Source organism: Ursus maritimus, unplaced genomic scaffold (genome assembly GCF_017311325.1).
Source record: "Ursus maritimus isolate PB19 unplaced genomic scaffold, ASM1731132v1 scaffold_7, whole genome shotgun sequence".
Lineage (NCBI taxonomy): Eukaryota > Metazoa > Chordata > Mammalia > Carnivora > Ursidae > Ursus > Ursus maritimus.
The window spans coordinates 55,591,573-55,615,728 of record NW_024426885.1 but is presented as its reverse complement, the minus strand read 5'-3'; the positions used below and the strand labels follow the sequence as shown (position 1 = coordinate 55,615,728).

General features: G+C 52.0%; 1 protein-coding gene across 2 annotated transcripts in view; it reads left to right on the top strand.

Annotated features, from left to right (window-relative positions):
• Positions 1-24,156, top strand: part of HK1 (hexokinase 1) — a 63,277-nt gene that overhangs the window by 14,174 nt on the left and 24,947 nt on the right. Inside the window, exons 2-5 of one of the 2 annotated variants that reach the window (XM_040624044.1) lie at positions 3,972-4,134; positions 15,369-15,517; positions 20,089-20,208; positions 23,316-23,411. In XM_040624044.1, coding sequence (XP_040479978.1) covers positions 3,972-4,134; positions 15,369-15,517; positions 20,089-20,208; positions 23,316-23,411 — 528 coding nt within the window. Of the gene's footprint in view, positions 1-3,971; positions 4,135-15,368; positions 15,518-20,088; positions 20,209-23,315; positions 23,412-24,156 lie in introns of those variants that run through there. The other variant, XM_040624045.1, reaches the window with a different exon arrangement.

Below are 24,156 nucleotides of genomic sequence, written 5' to 3'. Positions count from 1 at the left end.
GTTGAGGCAGGGGTTGGAGGCACAGGAGGGATTCTTTGGGCGCCAGTGTGCGGCCAGAGCCACCGAGCAGCAACGGTTTGTGCATGTGTCAGGGAGAAGGAGGGACGCAGGGAGGAGAGGCACGATCCGGAGATGCTGTGGAGAGGGGGTGGAAATAGAGAAGTTGAAAAGACCACAGGCTTTACCCAAACCCCCGAAGACCGGAAGCTGTCCTTTCTCAGGTCTGCCCCCCTCTGCCGTCCTCCACTCCTGGGCCGCTGGCCCCCCCTGAAGGAATAGCAGCTCTCTTGCTGGGTTTCGTGTGGGGCACAGCCACACTGAGGTCCGGAGCACCCGGGCAGGCCGGATTGGCCTGACACCCTCCCTCCTTCCCGCCACCCACAACCGAGTCGTCTTTCCCAGGTGGACAGGGGAGCGAGGCCCCTGGGCATTCTGGGCCCCTTGGAAGTGTTCTGCAGGTGTCCCCTGACGTGGGCTTCACTCCAGTGTTTACTGCGCTGCTTTTAAACTCTCATCTGTGAGTTAGGTCCTGTTTATCATGTCAGCTTTACTGCGCTGCTTTAAGGGCCCCAGTCCTTGTGCCGCAGACCCTCTGAGTCCTGCCCTGGGCACTGCCTGGCCGGCCAGTCCACTCCTGGCCCAGCATCTGCACTGGTTCAGAGGCCCCTCCTGAGCTCCCAAGGACGATGGAAAGGGCTCCCCTCGGCTTACTGTCATTCACATGAGATCCAGGAGGCCTCAGCTCCATTTCAGCTCTGCCCCAACCTACACCTTCTCTTTGGACCCCATTCCCACATCGCTTCTGAGAGGGGTTGTCCCACATAATGATTCATGAACTTGAACCAGAGGAGGGAAGCCTCCTCTCCACAGATGCTTGGGGGCTGGCTTGTCTTCTGCGTCCCCAGCCTGCTTCCTCCTTTGAGCTTCTAGGCTCTTTTGTTTTTTTTTTCTCAGATCAGTGTCCCTGTGCTAACCTGCACCTTGAGTCGGGGCAGGACGGCTGTGGAGCTGCAGAGAGCCTTGGCTTTTCTAGAAGCTTCTTCCTGTCCAGCTGGAAAACCTCAGCAGCTTTACTTGGGCCTGCCTTCCGCAGAATAGGGGAACTGGTCTCCCCTGAGGGATGGGGGCGACTGTAGGGAGCAACGTTAGACTTGCAGGTATGAGACCTGACTCTCTTGGCTGTGTCTTCGAACTAATCACTTTGCTTTGTGGAGCCTCAGTTTCTGCATCTCTAAAATGGGGATCAAGAATGTGTCCCTGATGGGGTTGTTTTGAAGGTTAAGTGACCTACTGGGTAAGAAAGCACTCGATATACTGTGAGCCATAAGATAAATACAGAGTAGTATTGTCGCATTTAGAATGAATTAAATTCCTCTTTTGTGCCAGGCAAGCCGGTGAGTTCCTTTCCCTAGGGAACTCACATGTTTTACCAGAGGAGACAGGCCCGTCAATAAACCCATCATGATGGAGGGTGGGGAATGTGATAGCAGAAGCATGGCCCACGTGATACAGTAGCAATGTGACAATTATTGATTAGTGCACGGTCTTGCTCCTGCTCAGCCCTTCTCTGCCTAGCAGACAGCTCGATCTCACTGAAACACGAATCTCATTGTTGAATACTCATCAGTGTCCTTCCAAGTCTCGCTGTGCTTTGGGATCAAGTCTAAATTTGTTAATGTGCGTTACGAGATCCTGCACAATTCAGCTCCTCACAGTCTTTCTAGTTGCCTCACTTTTTACACTGTGCTTGATCCATATTGAATTTCTTTCTGTTCTTTGCACAACCCCCCGCCCCCACCTTGCCTTTGGCTTTCACACATGCTCTTGACTGTGCCTGGATGCACACTCTGACATCACGCCTCCAGGAAGCCTTCTCAGTAGACTCCTGCTCCTGGGGCTGCTCACACACCCTTGTATCGTGACTGCCTCTCCCCTGCCAGACTGTGGGCACCATGACAGCAAGTTCTGTTGATCTGGTACCAGCCTGGGGGGTAGAACAGAGTGTGTCTTCTCCTAAGGCTGTGATTCTGGCAATTTCTACTTTAGCTCTTGGTGATTTCTGATTGCTCTTCTCTGTAGGGCTTTATCACAAGGGGGAAAGGAAAAGGTGATTGTGGTAGGAGAGCTTGGGGATGGGGGCAGGGTTGTCTCTGGCCACAGAGGACACTGGGGGACTCCTGCCAATGTGCTCATGGTGCGTGAGGTAGGAGACAGGCAGGGCCTGGGGAGGACAAGGCATGGAGACCAGAGTGAGCAGAAGGCTGCCCCAGCTCAAAATATGCAGAAATGACCTAGGGTTGGGGACTCTGTGTCCTTGGGTCAGGACGCTTCCAGCCACCCTGCAAAGTGAGCGTGAGATGCCATTCTCAGAAGCAAATGAGCATCAAGGTCTTTTCAGCCTCACTGGGTCATAAATCTCTCTTTCCATCCACTGGGAGCCTTCCGTGTGCAAGGCTGCGTGCAAGGCACTGAGGGGTCAAGGTGAATGGAGCAGACACTGTAAAGGTGACAGGTGCAGAGAGATCAGTGCTGAGGGGAGGGGTCATGTCCAGCCTGAGGAACTCCGACATCTGCAGGAGGAGGTGAGGTTTGACCTGAACCTGGAAGGGTAGGGGGGATTTGGGTAGCTGGGAAGAGAAGGAAGGGCTTTCGCTGGGAAAGCCCAGGGACCCACCAGGAATGGTAGAAGTGTTTAGACCGGAGTTCAGAGAGCACGAAGCCACACCTATAGAGTGTTGGTCAGTCGGACATGGAAGACGTTGCACGGCTTTGAGCAAGGGAAGGAATGGAGCAGGCTTGCACTTGAAGAAGGGGACTGTGGCAGTGGTGTACAGGGTGGGTTGGAAGGGAGGGAGATTGAAGATGGAAAACCATTACGTGAATGACTGAGGAGGAATCAGGAATGAGGAATGAGAAATCCAGGTACATGGCTGTCAGGGCTTCCTAAGCCAAAGAGAAGCAAAAAGAATGAATGGTGAGACAAGGTGACTTAGAGCCGGGTACACAGTAGGTGTCCAAGAAATACTTTCTGAGAGAATAAATGGGAAGACACTGTGCAGGAAGAATAGCCAGTGACAATCCAAGGGGTCCGAGGTTAGGATCCTTGGAACCCTGAGGAGGATGGGGAGCCCAGGAAGAGCAGCAGATTGGGTCAGTACTTGGAACGACTTGGAAGTATGGGCATGTCAGCCCTGGCCCATGGGCGTGGGAGCCTGGGGGCTGTCTCCATACCTTTTGGGGATGGTGGGGTTAAGGTCTCTCTGCTCTGGGCCTGCCACCCCAGGTTCTGAAGGATTCCAGCCCTTTGGCCACTGTTTCCACCTACCTAGAAATCATGCCTGGGGAAACCCACCAGCACCACTGTCTCATTATTTAATACTAATGGCTGATGTTTATTGGGCAGTTTCTGTGATCTAAGTGCTTCTCCGTCTCACCTGATCTTTAAACTCTCATCTGTGAGTTAGGTCCTGTTTATCATGTCAGCTTCTCAGTTGAGGAAACTGAACTTCACACAGCTGTTAAGTGATGGTGCTGGGATTTGAGCCCCGCGTGGCTGGCTCTGGCACCCTTGTTCTTGACCTCTGCGACACTGCCATCTGTCTGAGGGTGAGCCAGCCCCTTCTCACCGAGGAAAGGAGTCATGTGCAGGCTTAGGGCACCTCTGGCACGTGCTTGGGGATCGAAGGGCAACTTCTGTGTAACAGTCGTGGATTGGAAGGGACTTGAGGCTACCTGGTTCATTTTACAGGAAGAACTGGGGCTGGGAGCATTTGCAGGACTGCTCTGAGGGACATGGCTGATGGCATTTGCATGACTGCCCATCTGATCATGTGGTGTGTCAGAGTTTGTGGGAGCTGGATTGTCCTAGACGGGCGGGCATCTCACCCTGTCCTGTCCTTTCCCTGCCAGACTCAAGCTGAAATGACCTTCAGGCTTGGCCTCACTTTCCTTCCTTCTTATCCTTCCCCCAGATTGACAAGTATCTCTATGCCATGCGGCTCTCTGATGAAACCCTGATAGATATCATGACTCGTTTCAAGAAGGAGATGAAGAATGGCCTCTCCCGGGATTTTAATCCAACAGCCACAGTCAAGATGTTGCCAACGTTTGTAAGGTCCATTCCTGATGGTTCAGGTGAGTTTCTCATCCAGAGATTGGGCTCCGAGAGCTGAATTCTCTGTGCAAACGTCCTTCCTACTTTCTTTCATTTGTTCATTTTATTCCTTCACTCCTCCACTCATTCATTCTTTCATTCATTCATCCATCTGTTCTGCCATCCATCCATCCTCCATCCATCCATCCATCCATCCATCCTCTATCCATCCATCCAGCCATCCATCCTTCATCCATCCATCATCCATCCATCATCCATCCATCCATCCTTCATTCATCCATCCCTCCATCCATCCTCTATCCATCCATCCATCCATCATCCATCCATCCATCCTTCATTCATCCATCCATCCATCCATCCTCTATCCATCCATCCATCCATCCTCTATCCATCCATCCAGCCATCCATCCATCCAGCCATCCATCCTTCATCCATCCATCATCCATCCATCCATCCATCCATCCATCCATCCATCCTTCATCCATCCATCATCCATCCATCATCCATCCATCCATCCTTCATTCATCCATCCATCCATCCGTCCTCTATCCATCCATCCATCCATCCATCCATCCATCATCCATCCATCCAACATATGCCTGCTGAACATCTACCATGTGCCAGGCACTGGAGATACCATGGTTGGACAAGGCTGATCTGCCCTCATTGTACTGACTGTCTAGTGGCTAATGATAAGGGTCGTGTGTATGGGCCTGACAGATGCTGTGTGCGTTGCTCTGCTGTCTCTAGAACATGAAAGATTCCAGAACAAATGAGGAGTTCATTTTAGGAAAAATCTCTTCATCGGGGCACCAAGACCTCCTTTCAGATAAGTAGCAATCCCAGTGGCCAGCTGGCTATTGGACTCAGAGGGGAGATTCAAGTTCCCCTCTAAAAATATTTTATAGATGTTAAATGAAGGTAGCCCCTAGAGCAGACAAACGGTGAGGGGAGGTAGAATTGGAGAAAAGAATTCTCCTTTCAGTGTGTATCTGTATAAAAGTTCAGTGCCCCACAAAGGGGAGTTGGGGGCTCCCCGAGGATCGTCAGTATCCCCTTCTCCAGAGGAGTGGGCTTAGCTCCTGCACTCGGCAGAGCGGAAGCTGAGAGGGCACAGCTCGGCACGCTCAGTGGAGGCTGTTCTGTGCGGCTGACCCGCAGCTAGCAGTCTGCAGGGGCAGGTGCTGTGCTGGCCCCAGCTCGGCACCCTCCCAGGAATCCTGCTTGGAGGGGTGTTCTCTGCTCTGGACTGGGGTTCACCTGCTGCATGTGAGAGGGGGAGAGATTACGGCGAAGGCCGGTTTCTCTAGGTTTCTCTGGGGTTTGTGAGCCCACACCCCGAGAGCCTGGCCCTCGCACTGCTGTCCCTTCCCTGCTCTGGGGGCTTCGTTTCAAGCCTTGATTTGGGGCATGTGGTACGCAGCCTGCAAAGTGAGTGTCAGGGAAACAGCGCTCTGCTTGGGGTTCACAGAGGACGGGCGGGCACACGGCTTGTTGGAGCGGACTGGCCGCGGGGGGACCGTCCTGCCGTGTCCGCGGTGCTCTTCAGAAGTCCCGGAGGAGATCTGGATGCTGATGGAGGCCACGTGCTCTGTGGGCTCTGTGGCCACGGGTGGGGCTTGCGTCACGTACGCATTGGCGTTTGTCTCTCTCGTGTTCTTGACTGTTGGAAATCTATTCCACCTCCGTCCTTTTGTTTTCCTTGAGGTCCTGGTTACCAGCAGTTTTAACTTTTTAATAACGACCACAGAAATTCTGGGCACCGGAGTGATGGGGCTCTGGTGTGCCCGGGGTTTTGTCCTGATGTCTCTGGCTTTGTGGTTCACTCCTGCTTTTTCCCAGCTCCGGCTGGCGCCCACATCGAGGAGCATTGAGCCTTTCTGGGATTAGCAGAGTTCTGTCGGAGAGACATGGCGGTGGCTGCTTCCAGCTAAGGGAAGGGGAAGGAGGGGGAGGTAACATGGGTATGGGCAGCCCCCAGAGGGTCCCTACTCTGGCTCAGCTTGGGAGAGCGCAGAGGGATACCTGATGCCCACAGGGCAACCGATCCTGTGTGACTGGCCCAGGGCTAACATGTCCAAGGGCCATATGTCATGCCGGGACCATATGTCAGCCCGGGGTGCTCTCCTTTACTCTTTCAGAAACATTTGCAGAGTCGAGGGTCTCTAAGTGTGATCCAGCTATCCTAGTAATCTAGCCACTTACCCCATCAGCTATTTTTCAACGTAAGGCCCAGAATTCGGACTCACTGGGGAAAAACACTCTGCAGCCCTCTCCCAGACATTCATAACAGATGCCAAGACACTGTAGGCCCTGAGCTGTCCTGCGGAAAAGAAATCTGTTGAATCTGGCTTAGCTGCCTTTTCCCCTAACCTTTGATCTTTTCTTACATACTTCATCTATTTTGAGACGCTTTTTAGTTTGTCTCTGCAATCAGCAGTGCACCTGAAAATTATAATGGGTGGTGTTCGTTCGTTCTTTGTGTTACGTATAACGACGCGTCTTAAGTGTGATGACGTGTGGTAACATGCAGTGCTGGGGAATGCTGTCCTGGCGTTTCTGGAACGGGACCCAGCAGCCTGGGCCCCACACCTCCTTTTGAGCCTCCCTATTCTCCAGTGTGGATGGGGCCAAATATTTAGGGCCTCTGAGGAACACAGAGTGGTGTTGACAGAAGGAGGATGGGGGTGAAACCAAAGCCCTGCAGTACGAGGACCCCCTGCACAGCCTGGGTCTGCCGGTTGGCTCTCAGCACCCTCCCCTGCCTCACCCGCCCAGCCCTGCCCCTGCCTTCATGTGCCTTCTGGCTTCCAGTGGTGGAGGGCAGTCCTTGGTGCTGCTTGGCCTGCCAGCTGCATGTCTCCAGTCTCTGCCTATGTCATCACAGGGCATTTCCCTCTTATGGGGATCCTAATCAGATTAGGCCCCACATGTGGCTCAGCGCTCGTCTTAACCTGATTACATCTGCAGAGACCTTGTTTCCAAATAAGGTCACGTTTCCGGGTCCCAAGGGTTAGGAGTTCAGTATATCTTTTTGGGGTGCACAGTGCAACCCTAACACACACTATAGCCTTGCTCCCTATAACTGTTCCTACTGTTCATGGTTGGGCTCAGTTCATGTGCCCTGGGGCCCCCCCTCCCTTTGGAAGGGACCCTACAGCCCCACACAGGCATTGACGCCGATGCCAAGGCCTCGCATACCTGCCCCCAGTCCACTCCCTGCCCCTTTGGGACCGGGGTGCCTCTGACCCTCACCTCCCCTGCACCCCTTTATCAACCAAGAGCCAAGGGGTCCCCTGGAGTAGTCACAATGCGGACCTCCTTGATAGTAAACCTTCGCGCTGTTCCCTTTTTAAATGTTAATCACTGCTTTAACTGTATAATTAGTCAGCGACAGAATTAGTGGTAATCCCAAACCACTGAGGGATAAATTGGACTCAGCTCAGTGGAGAAATGCCCCCACCTGTTAAGGGCTGTGTGACTTCCGAGACAAAGGGAGAAACAAACCTTTTCCTTTCCTGGGGACTGGACTCAAAGTTTTGAAACTCCACTGAGGTTTTTGGAAATGCATCAGCACAATTTCATTATGTTTTTACCCCTTTGGACATTTGTTATGGGCAGTGGTTTTTCTTTAATTGCTCTTTAGTAATCTATACTTTATTTTTTTTTAAAACCCTAAAGTGGCTTTTAGCTGCTGCATATCCTTTTTGGAGTAGGAAGGGTATGAATAATAAATAAAAGAAGGAAGATATTGAAGCCTTTTTACTTTGGTGACTTGGCTAAACAAAAAGTCCCTTTTCAGAGCTGTGCGTCCCTGGGGATAGCTGGCGCTCTGCGTCTGGCTTCTCTCAGAAGGGCTCGCTCTCTGTCTCATTCTTGAGACCTCCCCTTTTTTCTCTTCTTCTCATTTCTCAGTAAGGATATTGGAAATACCAATTCGATGGCAAGGTTTTTGAGGGTAAATTGAGTTGAATATTTCGCTGTTTCTGCCTCGTGGTTCTGAGCATGCCCTTTACCCAAAGCGTAAGTTGGAAAATATTTGATTTGTGGTGTGTTCAGTTAATTTTTTGGGCCCCAAATCCACATAGCATTACTTTTGGTCAAAGGACAGAAAATACTATCTTTTCCCATGGCATTTGGGCTGTTCACTTCCCTTTCTCTGTCTCTGTCTCCTTACCTGGGAAGATGCTTGGAGTGTCTCAAAAATTCTCTCCACCTGTGAAATCTATGCGTCTCGGGTTCTGGTTGGGGTTTTTGTCCTCGAGTAGCTGGGTTGCAGACACGGAGGGAGAGCCTCTGTATCTCGTACCGAATCAGTTCATCGAGCAGGGCCAAGGTAGGCATTTCCTGAAGGCGGGCTTTCTGTTTGCCCTGTATTCCGTCCAGTGCAGACCTGGACTCAAGAGAGCCATCTGTCCCTGTGTTTGTTTTCCATTATTTGCTGTGAATAATGGCGGTCATCATAAAGTGGAGAGTTGCCAGGGGCCCTTCAGATGCTTTGTGTAATGAGCCTTCTTTGGAAGAGCATTTCTCCTGGCTTCGGTGGAAATGGAAAATGTGGGAAGAAGTTGCAAGTGGAGGCGGCAGGGGCAGGAAGGAAGGTTGAGGCCAAAGATTTGAAGAGGTAGTTGGAGGGAAGCCCAGTGCTATAAAGAGAGGCTGACCTTGAAAAAAAGGAGGGGGGGGACAAACAAACCCAGAACACTGGATTCATCTCTGGCTCTGCTGCTCATTAGCTGTCTGACCTTGGAGGCGTCACTTAACTTCCATACGCTTCCATTTCCTCATCTGTAAAATGGGTCGTCAAACCCTGCTTTCCCTGCCTTGGAAGGCTGCAAGAGGATCAAATGAAAGTGCTTTGGAAACTGCAAACCACCATGAGAGTTCCAGCGGGTCCTTGTCCGCCTTAGCATAGTGTCACCTAATAAGTAACTTTCTAAGAATTCTTTGGGAGGGCCCTTCCCACTGATGCGGCCCGTCAGAGGAGCCCCACCATCAGGCCTACACGTGTAGGTCTGGCCCTGGAAAAAAAAAAAGATTCAGAATTTTTCAGAATCCACTGGCATCTCTGTGATGTTATAGGGGGAGGAGGCAGAAAAAAAGGGAACAAAGGCAGGCCGTCTCCCACTCTACCACCCCACAAAATGTGGAGGAGCCCCCAGATGGCAGCTTTGGTGCCTCTGCAGTGGGGTGACGGGACACCGTAGCTCTAATCGGAGAACCAACCTGAGATAAAATAGATGCCCTTTGTTTGGGAGGCCCAGTAGGTATTTGGGGGATTCGTTCCCTAATAAGGAATATTGGACTTAGGAGCCTTCTGGTTGTAGCTGAAAGAAATCTAACTCAAATTTGTATAAGGAAAAAGAGCAACATTTTAGCTTCATATAACTGGGAAATGGAGTTGTAAGTTGGCTTCTGTATCCGGGGACTCACCTGTCTCTTACTCTTTCAGTCTGCGTGTTGGCTGCATTCGAAGGTTGCCTTTTCCTTAGGGTGGCAGAGGTAGGTGGCCCTGGCAGCTCTAGCCGACGCCCGCCTCAGACCTAGTGATCCCAGGGATGGTCTCGGAAAGGGTGATGACTGGTTGACTTGGGTCATGTGCCCATCCTGAACCAATCATGCTGGCCAAGATGGGAGCCTCTGGATGCTCCTGGATCGTGAGCCTGCATCCCACATTGGTCCCCCTAGAGCTGGAGCAGGGGGTCAGCTTACCCCCAACCTCAGATGAAAAATGGGGACGGTAGTTATCTAAAGAGATGCTAGACAGCCAACAAAGTTGACCAGAAGTCTTGCTGCCCTTACCAGAAGTCATTCCTTGGTATCTTTTGCCCTGGCAGAGAATAGGACCAGACAGACATGCATTTGATCCAGACGGTTCTTTTGAACTAGCAGCAAACACTGATTCCCTGCTGTGTGCAGGACTGAGCAGGGGGGGGAGGAAGTAAGCCTGTTACATTGCCCTCGCCTTCACCTCGCTCATCATCCCACTGAGGAAGATAAGATACATGCACATAAAGGATAATGAGCATCACAATATTTGCAACTGTGTGAGTGACTAAGAAAAGGGAGGGGCTCTGAGTGCCAGAGGTGTGACCACGAGCAAGTCGTTCAGCTGGATTGGTTGGAGCTTCCTTCTCCGTAAACCGAGAAGATGAGTCGCTATTTGTCCCATGTCTTCCGAGCTGCCAGTGTGATTTGCAGAAGCAGGTGCCAGCTGCCATTTCTTTGAGCAATCACCAACGCACCCTGCAACCAGGGTCACTGCTCAGGGAGGGGTCAGGAACCGCACTGGGCTTGACAAAGGCCCTCCTTAAATCGGTCAACTCCCACTTGCAGGTGTGGGGAGTGTTCCGTGTTTAGTGTTGTCTTGACATCTCAAGGTCACCTTTTCTGGTTTGCCGGCTCTGACTGAACTTCTTGGGACCCCGTTGACCTGTACTTGTTGAAAAAAGGAGCAGGGGAGAGCTGGAGTGGACAGGCCGCAGCTGGAGGCTGGGCTGGAGCGGGGGTCTTTGCAGGGTTGCAGAAGTGGGGCCCAGCCCCGTATACCCTAAGACCAGAGTCGTCCGGTTATCGGCAGCTGAGGTCATTTTCACTTATCCTGCTTGAAAAACTTCAGGCCTGGGTCCTGCAGAGGTGCTGCTGAAACCCGACTCCTTCCTGCGGCCCGGGGCTGAAAGCTCTCACCCGATCTGGGTCCACACAGACACTGACACCACGAACTGGGAGCTCCCCGCAGACACCTGGAACCTGAGCGCCAGAAGCTGCTTTCACGGAAGACCTTCGATTCAACTGAAAATGAGACTTTTGACCCGGCCAGCAACCGAAAAATAGGTCATGCTATTTTTTTTTAAGTTATGATGTAAATAAAGTCGGTGTAAAACGGTAAATAAATAAATGTTTATTTAAACATTAAAGCAGTAAAAAATTAAGTTAAAACATTGAAACAAAGCAAAAAGCACCCATAATTTCATGCTAGCACGGTGTTTGCCTCTGTGTCTGTTCATCTGCGCAAGTGGTTGGAATCTGTGCGCACGGTCTTCACTGGATAACGAGGCGAAACACCACCAAAAGCCGCAAGGAGTCGTGGGTGTTGAGGAACCCCAGAAAGAAGGGCGGCCGTCCTGGTGGTGCTGAAGGCTCACTCCACTGCCACCCCTGGGGATCCGTGCCCACGAGGTCTGTCCAGCAGGCAGTTTGAACCGGTGGTGATGACTCTGAGCTTTGGATTCACGTTCTGGCTCTGCCGCTTAGGTTGTGTGCTTGTGCTGGTCACCTAACCCCCCCAGCCTTTACTTGCTCACCTGCAAAATGGGGATCACAGCGGTAGCTACCGCACAGGGTTGAGGGAGTTAAAAGTAAAATGATGTGTCTGAAGGACTTAGCAACTGAGCGCACAGAGGCTCAGTGAGTGTTAGTTGATGGTAAAATAAAGTGCTTTTGATATTCTAGGAATTCGTCCCCCTGAGTGGAAGAGCCACCTCCTACCGAATTCAGTTTTTTAACTGGGTAAGCACCGTGGGGATTAGGGTTCTGATGGGAACCCCAAGATAATGCTAAACTGGGGCGCCCGGCCGGCTCAGTCAGTAGAGCATGCGACTCTTGATCTCGGGGTTGTGAGTTCGAGCCCCACGCTGGGGGTAGAGATTACTTAAAAATAAAATCTTTAAAAAAACCCACAAAATACCAAAAAACCTCTAAACAAATTTGAACAAATCACGAAGCCAGTATCAGAATTTCCTACAAATCTGTGACTCCTGCTTCCCGGCATTCTTCCTTGGTCTGTTTCCTTTGGATCATAGAAGTGATTTAAAACCAGGGGCACCATGTGGTATATTCGTACAATGGAATATGATTCAGTCATAGAGGTGGGTGAGGTACTGAAACAGGCCACCAGAGACGAACCGTGAAAACATCAGCTCTGGTAGGTGAAGGAAGCCATCCACAGTAGGCCACCTCTCGTACGAGTCTGTGGACATGAAATGTCCAGGTAGGAACAACTAGAGAGACAGACGGTAGATTTGTGGTTGTTGGTGGATAAGAGGGGTTGCCAGGAAGTGGGGAGTGACTGCTTGTGGGTACGGAGTTTCGTTCTGGGATGCCGAAAATGTTCTAAAATTAGGTAGTGGTGATGGTGGTGCAACTCCGTAAATATACTGAAAAACCACTGAATTCTACCCTTTAACATGGATGAACTGTAACAAACTGGAATGAAAATAAGAACCTTAAAAAAGAAAATGGATGGTTTATATGATATATGAATAATTTCACAATAAAGCTGTCATTTAAGAAACCAACGAGTGGGCCGCACCACTGCTCTGTGCTTAGTGACCAATAAGCAGGGCCACCTTGAGGGAGTGAATGATGGGGTCACCAGCCCCTGTGATCAAGCAGCCACCGAGCATTAGTTGAGCTCTTACTGTATATCAGACACCATTCTAAGTTCCAGAAATAGAGCAGTGTGTCAGGGCTGACAGGTTGGTGGAATCAAAGACAAAGATGTGTCTGCTTTATGAAAGGGAAGCTTTTTTTTTTTCCTTCCTAACCATTACCTTAAAAAATAATAAGAAGAAAGCTCAAGAGACCCAGAATAGCCAAAACAATCTTGAAAAAGAAGAACAAAGTTGGAGGACTTTCACTTCCTGGTTTCAAATTTTACTACAAAGCAACATTAATCAAGATGCCGTGGTACTGGCATAAGGATAATAGATCAGTGGATCAGAACTGAGAGTTCAGTATATCAATTATATATCAAAATTGGGGGAAAAAAAGAATTGAGAGTTCAGAAATCCATACATGTATGGTCCCTTGGTTTTTGACAAAGGTGCCAAGACTGTTCAGTGAAGGAAAGAGCAGTCTTTTCAGCAAATGGTGCTGGGGTAGCTGGATATCTACATGTAAAAGAACTAGGTTGGACCCCTACCTCACACCATAAAGAAAAATCAACTCATATAAGAGCTAAAACTATAAAACTCTTGACAGGAAACATAGGTGTGAATCTCTGGGACCCTGGATTTGGCAATGACTTCTAAAATATCCCAAATGCACAAAGAACAAAGGAAAACAACAGATACGTTGTACTTCATCAAAATGGAAAACTTTTATGCTTCAAAAGTCACCATTAAGAAAGTGAAAAGACAATCCACAGAACGAGAGAAAATATTTGCAAGTCGTATATCTGATAGGGACTTACATCTAGAACGTGAAGAACTCTTACAACTCAACACTCCAAAGACAATCCAATGTTTAAAACAAGCCAGGGAATCTGAATAGGCATTTCTCCAAAGATGGTAAAAAATGGCCAAGAAGTATGTGAAGAGAGGTGCTCATTGTCATTAGCCAGAGAAATGCAAACCGAAATAAAATAAGATGATGATAAGAATTGAGGCTGTGGAGAAATCGGAACCTTTATGTATCACCTGGAGTGGACGAGGGGGCAGCTCCTCAGACACCAACGGGAGTTCCTCAGAAAGTTCAACGTGAGTTTGCACTCGACAGCCGTTCTCCTTCTAGGTGTATACCCAAGGGAAACAGAAACAGGGCCACACAAGAACGTGTGCGGAAGTAGTCATGGCAGTGTTATTTGTGACAGCCAGAGGTAGAAACTACCCAGACGTTCCATCCACAGACAGACGGGTGAATGAAATGGGGTACCTCCATTGTGGACTGTTACCTGGCCATCCAGAAATGACGTATTGACACGTGCTACACCAGGACACTGGCCACAGACGTGCTGTGTGGTGCCGTTCATAGCAACGGTCCAGAATGCACACGGCTGTGGAGGCAGTAGGTTAATGGTTGCGTAGGGCAGTGGGGAAAGAGGGTGCTTGCTTGCTTGAGACGGAGATAGTTAAAGAGTACAGGATTTCCTTTTTGAGGTGATGAAAGCACTCTAAAACTGGTTTGTGGCAATGGTGGCATCACTGAGTATATGAAAAACCGTGGAATCGCACACGTTAAACGGGTGACTTGTATGGTGATTTATGTCTCAATGATGCCATTACCGAAAAATAGAAATTAAAGATGCTTCCCTGGGAAAATGAGATCCCAAGCAGACTTGTATTTATGCTGCGGTAGGATTGAGGGCTTCAGGGACTCTGAGGGCTCGGGATGGCAGCTGTGGCCGTCACCCCTGGCCTGGTACCCATTGGGACAGTTGGGGATGTCACATCAGTAGTAAAATTCGCAGATTTTCACCGCGTTTTTGGAAGCATGTGTGAGAGTTACTAATGAGAAATAGGGTAAAGAATGTTAGGTGGTGGCTTGATGGTTCGGGACCCTTCCCACGGCCTCCTCCCTTGCTGCCGTCTGGTGGCCCGGGCGCACGGTGCCATCATCTGTGTCCCACTGAGGCACATATCAGTCAGTGCACACATTGGCCTGAGGGATGCCACTGTATCAAGCCAGTTCCTCCTACGTGACTAAGAGGCACTTCTGTTAAAAGCCGTCCCCGGGTGGAAACAACACAGGTGCGCCCTGGCAGGTGAGCGGACAGGCAGTGTGGAAACTACAGACGGTGATGATAGCACCGGCCTCAGCCGTGAAGCTCTGACACGTGCTACGACATGGACTTTGAGACGTTATGCAAAGCGAAATGGGCCAGACACAAAAGGCCAAGTGTTGTGTGGTTCCACTTCTGTCAACCAGCCAGACGAGGCAAATCCGTAGTGACCCCAAGGCGAGAGGCAATGACCGGGGACTAGGGGAGGAGGAGTGGGGAATGGTTCTAGAGTTTCATCACCCTGTCAGGGCTGATGAAAAGGTTTGGCGATGGATGGTGGTGGTGATGCTTGCACAACATTGTGCTTAATGCCACTTAAAGATGGTTACAGCGGTGAATTTTATGTTATGTGGATTTTACCACAATTTAACCCCCCCTCCCCCCGGGGAATAAGCGGAGGTGTGGCAGGAACTCAGGGCATGGGATGGACCTGAGAGACGGGGTGTTGTCGGAGTTGAAATGTTGTTTGTATTTTATGGATAATGGTGCTGTTTGGGGGAAAGGGTCGGGAATTAGAGAACTTGGGTGGGCCTCCGTACGGAGTTCGGCCCTCGCCTTCCCCTGCTTGGAGCCGGCCTGCCGCATGCCGGGCTGGGACGGTTTCCCTGGCCCGTGTTCCAGACAGGGCAGTGGTTGGGTGAGGGTTGCACGGGGGGGAGGCAGGCCAGCCAGACCCTGTCAGGAAGCGAGCAAAGTGTGGGGCCTTCCTGTCACATGTGACCCTGATGTGGTACCTGTTGTCTCCCCAAACAGAAAAGGGAGATTTCATTGCCCTGGATCTTGGCGGGTCTTCCTTTCGAATTCTGAGGGTACAAGTGAATCACGAGCAAAACCAGAATGTTCACATGGAGTCCGAGATTTATGACACCCCGGAGAACATCGTGCATGGCAGTGGAAGCCAGGTGGGTCCCCGCGCCCTTCGGATCAGCCCCAGTGGGCTCATACCTCTGGGGACCAGCCCCCCGAGCTCTGGTGTCTGCGCCCCTGGAAGGAGTCCCTCATAGATTCATGTGGAGGGGGGCTCCTGGGTGCAAGGGAGTGACCATCTCAGGACAGCCCACGTCTGGGAAAATTGGTGGATGGGAGGGGGGGCCCTGGGACTTTCACAGGCTGGAGGGTATGAAGCGGGGGCCCAGCAGCTCTGTGGATAAATATATTCATTTCCTAAGGATCCTGGGGTTGGCTCCCCAGCACTGGTTTCGCAGAGCCCTTGGGTGAAAACACCCTTTCTTCCAAGTCATTGGCCTCCTCACCCAGCTCAGCTGGGGCCCAGGCCTCGCAGGATCTGGCTGTGACCTTATGACAGGGCTAGTCAAGGGCTCCTGAGAGTCCTTGGTACAGAAAGTCACCCCTCTTCCGTCACATTTGATATCCGAGGCCCATCCCCTTGCTGGGGCGCCCCCGGAAGGGCTGTCTTCCGGGGCTGGCCAAGGGGCTGTGGGCGGGACCAGAAGGGCCTGTTGCCCTTGCCCCATCCATCTGGTTGTGGTGAGAGGTCGAGGACCCTGCGATGGTGGTTTGCAGTCGCGTGTGTCGTGTTAGCCTGCTGTGTGTGGGAGCTGCTTCTCCCGCCCTCCCGCGGAGGCGGCGGCCCCTGCGGGCTGTAGCTCGCCTCCGGAGTCGGGGCGCTGCCCAGGATTTGTATTCAGAGCTTGCCAAATATTTGCTTTAGGAAGGGTGTGTTCATGTCAAGGTTCATGACTAAGTTCTCCAGAAAACTCATTTGTTCTGAGCTGGACTTTGAGATGAGACCCAGGAGCCTTCTCCTCTTGACTCTACTTCGCTTCTAAATTAATGTGGGGGGGCCCTGAGCCAGCGCTCTGCTGGGTTTTGTTGTTGTGGGTTTTTTTTTTTTTGTTTTTTTTTTGGTCTGAGAGAAAGGGCTAATCCCAGCCTTATCTGCTCCTGGGGGTTTGGGTTCAGAGCTTTTCTGACCCTGTCACAGGGAGCGTTGAAGAAGACACTGTCTCCAGAACAGACGAACCACATTTCAGTCAGCTGCTGACGGGAGCGCATCACTCATTGGATGGCCCTGCCTGGAGGTTCCCCTGCTTATCCCTCCACTGCTGGGCTGCAGGAACCGGCCCGTCCATCGGATGTGTGCAGGAGGGCTGCCAGCTGCGAGCGCTCCTCACCCCGCCTGGTGCTTGCTGCATTACCCTTCTTGCGAGTGGCCAGCTGCCTTCCATTGGCATCCTGCTCTCTGTTTGGCGGCAAGGACTGACCTGTCACTGTCTGTTCCCCACGGGCCTTTGGGTTGAGCCACCTTTGTTGCCTTCACCATCGGGACTGTCCCCTGTGCTGAGACATTCCTATGTGCTTTGGCTTGACCTTTTAAGAGCAGGGTCTGTAAATTAAGGGGGGGCCCCCAACAGGTGCACACTTGGCTGTATATTGACTTCCACAGTGACTTCTTACTGTGCCCCCGGGACCTCATCTGTCCCAGCCTCTGTCCCCATCTTCTCAGCTCCAGGGTCACTGTTTCCTGAGGTCTGTTTCTGCCCCTTCCCCTTTCAAGCGGTCTGCAAAGAAAAGGCGAGGAGGAGGATGATAATGGTGGTAACGATGATATATTATTATAGCAGTACTTTGTAGTGCTCGCTACGTGCGCGTTGCTGACGTCAGCACGTTGTATGGGTTAACTCCTCTTGTCATCATTCCCATTTTACAGATGGGGAAACGGAGGCTCAGATGTTAAGCTAGCAGCCCCTTGGGTCACACAGCTCATAAGTGACAGAGCTGGGGTTTGCACGCGTGTAGTCTGGTTCCAGTTGTTACGGTTTCAGCACCGTGGAACACTTTGAGCCTGGGTCTTGTCTTTATCGTCTTAAAATTGTTTGATGGTGGAAGATGTGAGGGCTGTGGGCAAGGAGGAGAGTCCAGAGGATGAGGAAGAGGGTTGGCAGTTGAAAATAGGGATGAAACAGGAAACTCCCCTTCAGAAGTTTGGTTTGAGGTTAGACATAAGTATCAGCGGACCATTTTTCTGATCGACCTGTAGAATATGGTAGGAGGCCAAGGGCCCCATTGTGCCCATGAAGCAACTCAGGCTCACAGACTGAACAGCCCTGAATGCATGGGGTTGTGAGCTCATCTTCTGTTATATGCAGGAATTTTAAATAGATTTTTAAACCTTTTATTTGGAATAATATTAAACTTATGGAAAAGTTTTAAGATAAGCACAAAGAGCTCCCATATATACCCTCATCCAGATTCCCCAGTTGTTAACTATTTGCTTTATCTTTTTCTCCACCCGCCCCCCCCACATGCACGCGTGCTATCCCAAAAAGTTCAGTTCATCTTTAAGCTTCAATAATCTTGGAAGCATAAATGCAGGCTTCTTAAAAATCACTTATTTAGTTTGGGAAATTTTGAACAATAAATTAAATTTTTGTTTTCGTCATTTTTACCCTTTTCAGTTGGGGAAACTGAATCTCTGGGGATTTTTAAAATGATGATCATGTTGCTAGGAGAGAAAAAAAATAATGCTTTTTAGACACAAGAATTTTGAGCCCAGTGACGTCGCCTAGCTTCCCTCCCTGGTTGGTCACGGACTTGGGTTAGCGTGGTGGTGGCTTCCGGTCTCTTTGAGCAGGCGGGGAGCTCCTGGCTGTGGGCATTTCCTTCTTAACAGAGCACTGCAGGGTGGCTGTGTTTGGTTTGGATCTGGGAGCTGCCCTAGCGTCTCATCGGTGGGAATCCATTTCCGCAGCCTGCCTTCTCCCGGCTACTTCCTGCCTGCGGCCATCTCTCCTGAGGGCCACAGGGGGCCTGGGGCTTGTGGGCGCAGATGACGTGGGGCTCACGGACGGACTTAGTGATGGGTTAATGTTACTTAGAAATGCAGGTCGCGGGGAGCTTAGCCAGGCTCCTCCAGGGAAGGTGGTCATGTGTCTCTTCAGTCGGAGTCACTGGCTGCAGCCACAGTCTGGGTAATAGTGACTCAGGGACAGAGGCTCCTAATTCAAAATTGGTGGGTTTTCCTTTACCCCACAGGGAAGTCAGACCTTAGCTCTGGGTCAGGAGCCTCTGGGGAAAGGTGGGGGTAGGAATCATGACTTCTGGCCCCCTCTCGAGGTATCCCTGTGAGGAAAGCTTTTGGGAAGATAGCCTTGTCTGGGAACATGGGCTGGGATTGGTTTCTGTGACCGTGTGGTTGGCCCTGCCAACACTGCCTTCTTCTGGCCTTCTAGAAGCTCTGTAGCTGTGTCTGTCCCATACATAGGGGAAGTCTAGTGTTATGACAGCCATGTGAAAAAGACGGGGTTACCTGACTGTGGCTTGGGTGCCAAAAAAGCATATATATGCTTTGATTACATTAATAGAGGTATAGAGCTAAGGAAAAGGGAGGTTCTTAGTTCAACTAAGCTCTCCTGTGTTCAGAACACATATGAAACATTATATTCAGTTCTGGATGCATTTTAGAGATGACAGGAGGTATTAGAGAGATCCAGAAAGGTTGCCTCAGAGGTGGTGAGCCTTCCATCATTGACAGTATTCATGCAGGGGCTTGAGAAACCATGTTCTATGCTCTTTCTAGTGGCTCCTAAGAAGTGTATGCATATCCCAGGCAGTGTGTCATGGAGCAGGTGAACTTAAATTAAAATCCACTAAATGCAGTGACAATGAATAGTCTACCAGGGCACACGACAGTGTGGATGACCCTGCCACACATAATGTCGAGGGAAAGAAGGCGGACACCAAAGAGGGCACCCTCCTTGCATTTATACATAGTAGACGGACGGCAGAAGGGATCCAGAGCGCCGGAAGTCAGGGTGCCTGTGACCGCCCTTGGGGGCTTAGGTGGTGGCAGTGACCGCAGGGAGCGCAAGGGAGGGGTCTGGGGGCTGGCAGAGTTATGTTTCTTGACGTGGGTGCTGGTGACACCGGCGGGTGGGCCGGGGAGAATCCAGTGAACTCTGTGCTTCGGATGTCTGCACTTTTCTGTGCGTGCCTATCTGACTTCAGTGAAACGTAAAAATAGGACAGTCTGAAGATTGTGAAATCATGCAGGTGGGCTGGAGGCTCTGGAACTGCCCATAGAATTTTTGGAATTTGCACAGACTGAGGTATGTAGAGATAGAGATATAGATCCAGAGAAGGGGCCAGATACCGCTCCCCCCTGCCCTGGGGGCTGACAGAGACCCACTACCCGGGTGTTATGGAGGGGTCAGGGGATTTTCTATTACTTTAAAATTTCCTCAGCACCCAGTGAGACATACTCGTGACCCCCCATAGGCTAGCTGCGATCGAAGGGTTTGAACTGCTTCCTGCGCTGCGCCGTCCTGCACAGAAGTCTCTCTTTAAGGGACTCTTTCTCTGGCATTCACACCCAGCGTGGCTCTCCCAGCAGGGCTGTGGGGTGCCGTGGGGTGCCGTGGGGTGCCGTGGGGATGGGCAGCTGGCGCGGCCGCGCTCTTTCTGTGCGGGCTCCCCTTTCTCCCGCCTGACCGCTCTCTCCTGCTTCCTCCAGCTTTTTGATCACGTGGCCGAGTGCCTGGGAGACTTCATGGAGAAAAAAAAAATCAAGGACAAGAAATTACCTGTGGGATTCACGTTTTCTTTCCCCTGTCGGCAGTCCAAAATAGACGAGGTAAGCACATGCTGGGATCGACGGGTCCCACAGAAGCCCCAGAGTGGGGAAGTCGATGAGCCCCTTTTCCCGACTCTTTTTCCCTTTTGCTCACCAGACGGATGGCCTGCATATCTTGTATTTCTCAAGAAACATTTGTAGGAATTAATGTGAGGCCATGTTACTGTGTTTGTCTTTCAATGACTTCATGATTTCCGTATTCCTGGAGATGAGTCACAGTGTTTGTGGCCCTTAGGTAGGTGGGGACGTTTATGAAATGCAGGCAAGTGAAAGAAAAGCAAGTAGGTTTGGTGGCAATGGAGAGAGGCGGGCAAGCCTTTGGCAGGGCTGTGCAATGTGGGGTTTACCCCGAGGCCGTCCTGGTCCTGGGGAGTCCGGTCAGGGCCCCATGCCTTGGGTGCCCGGGCTGCCTCTCCAGAGCTTCTGCCGTGAGCAGCTCCAGTCCCAGAGAGGCCCTTTGTGACCTGGGGGTGGATCGTTGCACCCACGTTGTTGTGGGTCATCATTCATTCGTTCACCTGCTTAGCAAGGAGGGCCTCAGACATACCCCGGGGCACCATCGTACCTCAGTGGACTGCAGAGAGACAGAGCGCGTGATGCGACCTTGTTCCTTTTCTCCACGAGAGACAGAAACACACACACACAGTAACCTGGGAGCAAACTCCTCATAATAGGGACGCTGAGAGTTCACGGTACCGAGGCTCCATCAGGTGCCAGGCTCAGTCCTAACGCGCACGCCGCAGTGCACACAGTATTTTCAGACGCACCGTGCGTGAAGTGCTTGTGTTCCCATTTTACAGATGAGGACCCTGAGGCTAACAGGGGTCAGGAACCTGCCCAGGACCACCCAGCCGGGAAGCAGCAGAGCCCAGATCCGCTGTGGGCGGCTCAGCTCCCGAGCCTGTGCTCCTCACGTCTGCTTTCCAGCAGGGTAGTCACGTCGGTGCACACGGCCCCCTCCATGCTTCTGGGCAGCTCCCCTGTACCTCTTTATCGGTGGGGTAAGCACCCTGTCCCGGGCTCCACTTCATGGCCCTGGAGCCCTTCCATCTCTGTCATTTGTGTAATCACATCATGTTAGAGCCAGAGGGGGCTTGAGAGCTCAGTAGGCCAAGCCCCTCATTCCCCAGATGGAGAACCAGACCTCCCAAGTCACAGGGCTCATTAATGGCAGATCTAGGACCAGAATCCCAGGTGTTCCCGTCACCCATTCCTTCCCCCTTGTTGAAAACCTCGGAGACACTGCTGTCCCCGACTCCATCAGGACTGCCGTGGCCCATCCAGACTCTCTGGTGTTTGGCATTGCGACACCTCCAAGGTGTTCGGATCACTTTGGCCTCCACGGTGTCTTCCCAAAATTTCTCAAAGCTTGTTCTTGGTACTAAGTTTCCTTTGGCTTCTGAGAGTGGACACGTGATAGTCATGTCCCCCGGGCGGAGACAGTGTTGACACCCCCTCCCATCGCGAGAGATGGGGGTGGCCTGGGAATGAAGTGACTGCTCGACCTTGCTCTGTCATCAGTGACCACTGCCTGGCTGCCATCCCCGTGTGGCCGGGCTAGGCCCCCGGAGAGGACAGGGAGCAGATGGGGCTGCCCCACAGCAGGTGCGATCTTCCGGGGAAGAAGGCATTGCAGAAGGGGAGAGAATATCCTCAGAGGCAGGAGAGCTCCACAGGGCAGTGCAGATATGCCAGGTAGAGGGCCTTTGTGGCCAGAGGGGCTAGAAGTGCCCTCCCCCCACAGGCCTTGACCCCCATCCGGGGAGGGCTTCTAGGCCGGGCCACACTGCTTGCGGGGAAGCCAGTGGACCACAGGCTAATTACCCATCGGAGGGGGGCCTGTGCCCACTCTTCGAGGCTGCCTGAACCTTCAAGATTGTCCAGATCTAGGCCAGCTGCCTTACTGCACAGCTGAGCAAAGTGACCCTCAGAGGAATCGGGGGAGCTGCCCACGAGGAAGTGGGCAGAGGTGTGAGGATGGGGCCGGTCTCCTGATTTCCAGCCCTGCATTCTTTCCACAACATACTTACTCTCTGAGGCTTGTGGGGGTTGGGGTTGAGGGGAAGGAAACAGTGTCCAGGGTTTCTGGAATGCCTGGCTTAGGAGCAGGCTGCTGCCGAACCAAGAACCGCAGAGTCTCCCGAGCACTCCCCCTTCTGTGCATTTTACGGGCCGTGTGGCATTCACCGTGAGCGGGGCAGGCCGCGTGCGGGCAAGCGCCCCAACTCTGTGGCACCCCCAGAGGCCCACGGGGCCCGAACGATAGCCCTTCCCAACCCTGCTGCATGCGTGGCAACTTTCTCCATTCAGAGAAAAAACTGTCAAGTATAACAATTATTTTTTTTCGAGTATCTTTGATTAAAAAAATACAAAAGTAATATGTAAAGCTGTTTATATAGATAATATAAAGATGTGAAGCGATAAGTAAAATCCCTACCCTTCCTGACTCCCGAATGAGTGACCATCGGCTGTCTCGCCTTTTTGATGTCTCTCCAATAATACACAAACAGAAATGGGTCCTCTTGTATAAATAGTGGAGTTGCTGTGCACAAATGGGGTTCAATTCCAAAGTTGGGAAGAGGCGTAAAGCATATTTAGTCAGTATTATTCTTAAGTCTCTAGTGCCTGGTTTTAGAAGTTCAGTAGCCAAGAATTCCCTTGGCATTTTGTCTCTCTATGCCCTTTGGCTCTGCCTGTCCTTCCTCAGGGCTGTGGAAGCTGGGCTCTGGCTCGCCACAGGGGAGGGGGCATCAAGTAATAACGGGGTTTCTCTTGTTCTCTTTTTACTTGAAGTCCGGCTGTGTAGTTGACATCCCACTAGCTTTGCACGCTGGGTGACACCACTGTCCTGGCCAGCCACTGGCTGGATTCTAGTGCGAGCTGCCCAGTTTTTTCCATGGCAGCCCCCAGAGAAGTCCGTCCTGCAGATGGGCGGACAGGAGACGGGGCGGAGTCTGGCTCTCTGGTTACCCGGTGTGGTCTGGAGGGAGCCGCCTGTCCTCTCTGGGCCTCTGCTTGGTCACTGCCCTCGAGCAGCCTCCCCAGGGACCTGGGGGTTCTGCAGGCCTCCCAGCCCTCGTCCAACCCCCATCTGCTCTCCTTCGCAGGGCATCCTGATAACCTGGACAAAGAAATTTAAAGCGAGCGGAGTGGAGGGAATGGATGTGGTGAAGTTGCTTAACAAAGCCATTAAGAAGCGCGGGGTAACTTCTTGGGGCGCCTGTCCGGCCGCGCGGGGGGGGTGGGGAGAAGGCTGGGACCTGAAACAGAAGCGCGGGGTAACTTCTTGGGGCGCCTGTCCGGCCGCGTGGGGGGGGGGGGGGAGAAGGCTGGGACCGAAACAAAGCGGGTAACTTCTTGGGGCGCTGTCCCACGCTGGGGCGGGGAGAAGGCTGGGACCTGAAACAGACCAGGCCCTTCCTGGGGGCAGTAGTGCACGGCCGGGGTAACTTCTTGGGGCCGCCTGTCCGGCCGCGCGGAGGGCGGGGGGGTAGAAGGCTGGGACCTGAAACAGACCAGGCCCTTCCTGGGGGCAGTAGTGCACGGCCGGAGGCTTCACGGAGGGTGTCTTGAAGACCCAGGCAGGTGAACGGGGAGGGTCCACAACCCGGAGGGTCAGGGTGGTTCAAAGCAGGGTAGAAGCACTGTTGGGAGGGGCCGAGCCCTGGGGCAGGGGCTGCCTCCTCTGACAGGAGCACTGGGCAGCGTGGGGGCAGCTGACGCGGGCAGGTGCAGCCTGTGTGGTTGGAACAAGGGCTGGCAGCACAGGCCCGTAGCGTGTGGTTTGCGGACCGTGTGTGAAATCCACTCGGAAAGAATCTTAAGCCAGGTAATGCAGGTGACAGTGCAGCTTCCGAATGTAATCACTGCGCTCTAATCCGGCTCATCTGAGGGGAGCAGCAGTGAGAGCCGCACCCCCACAGGAGCAGTGTTGGCTCTGAACACCGG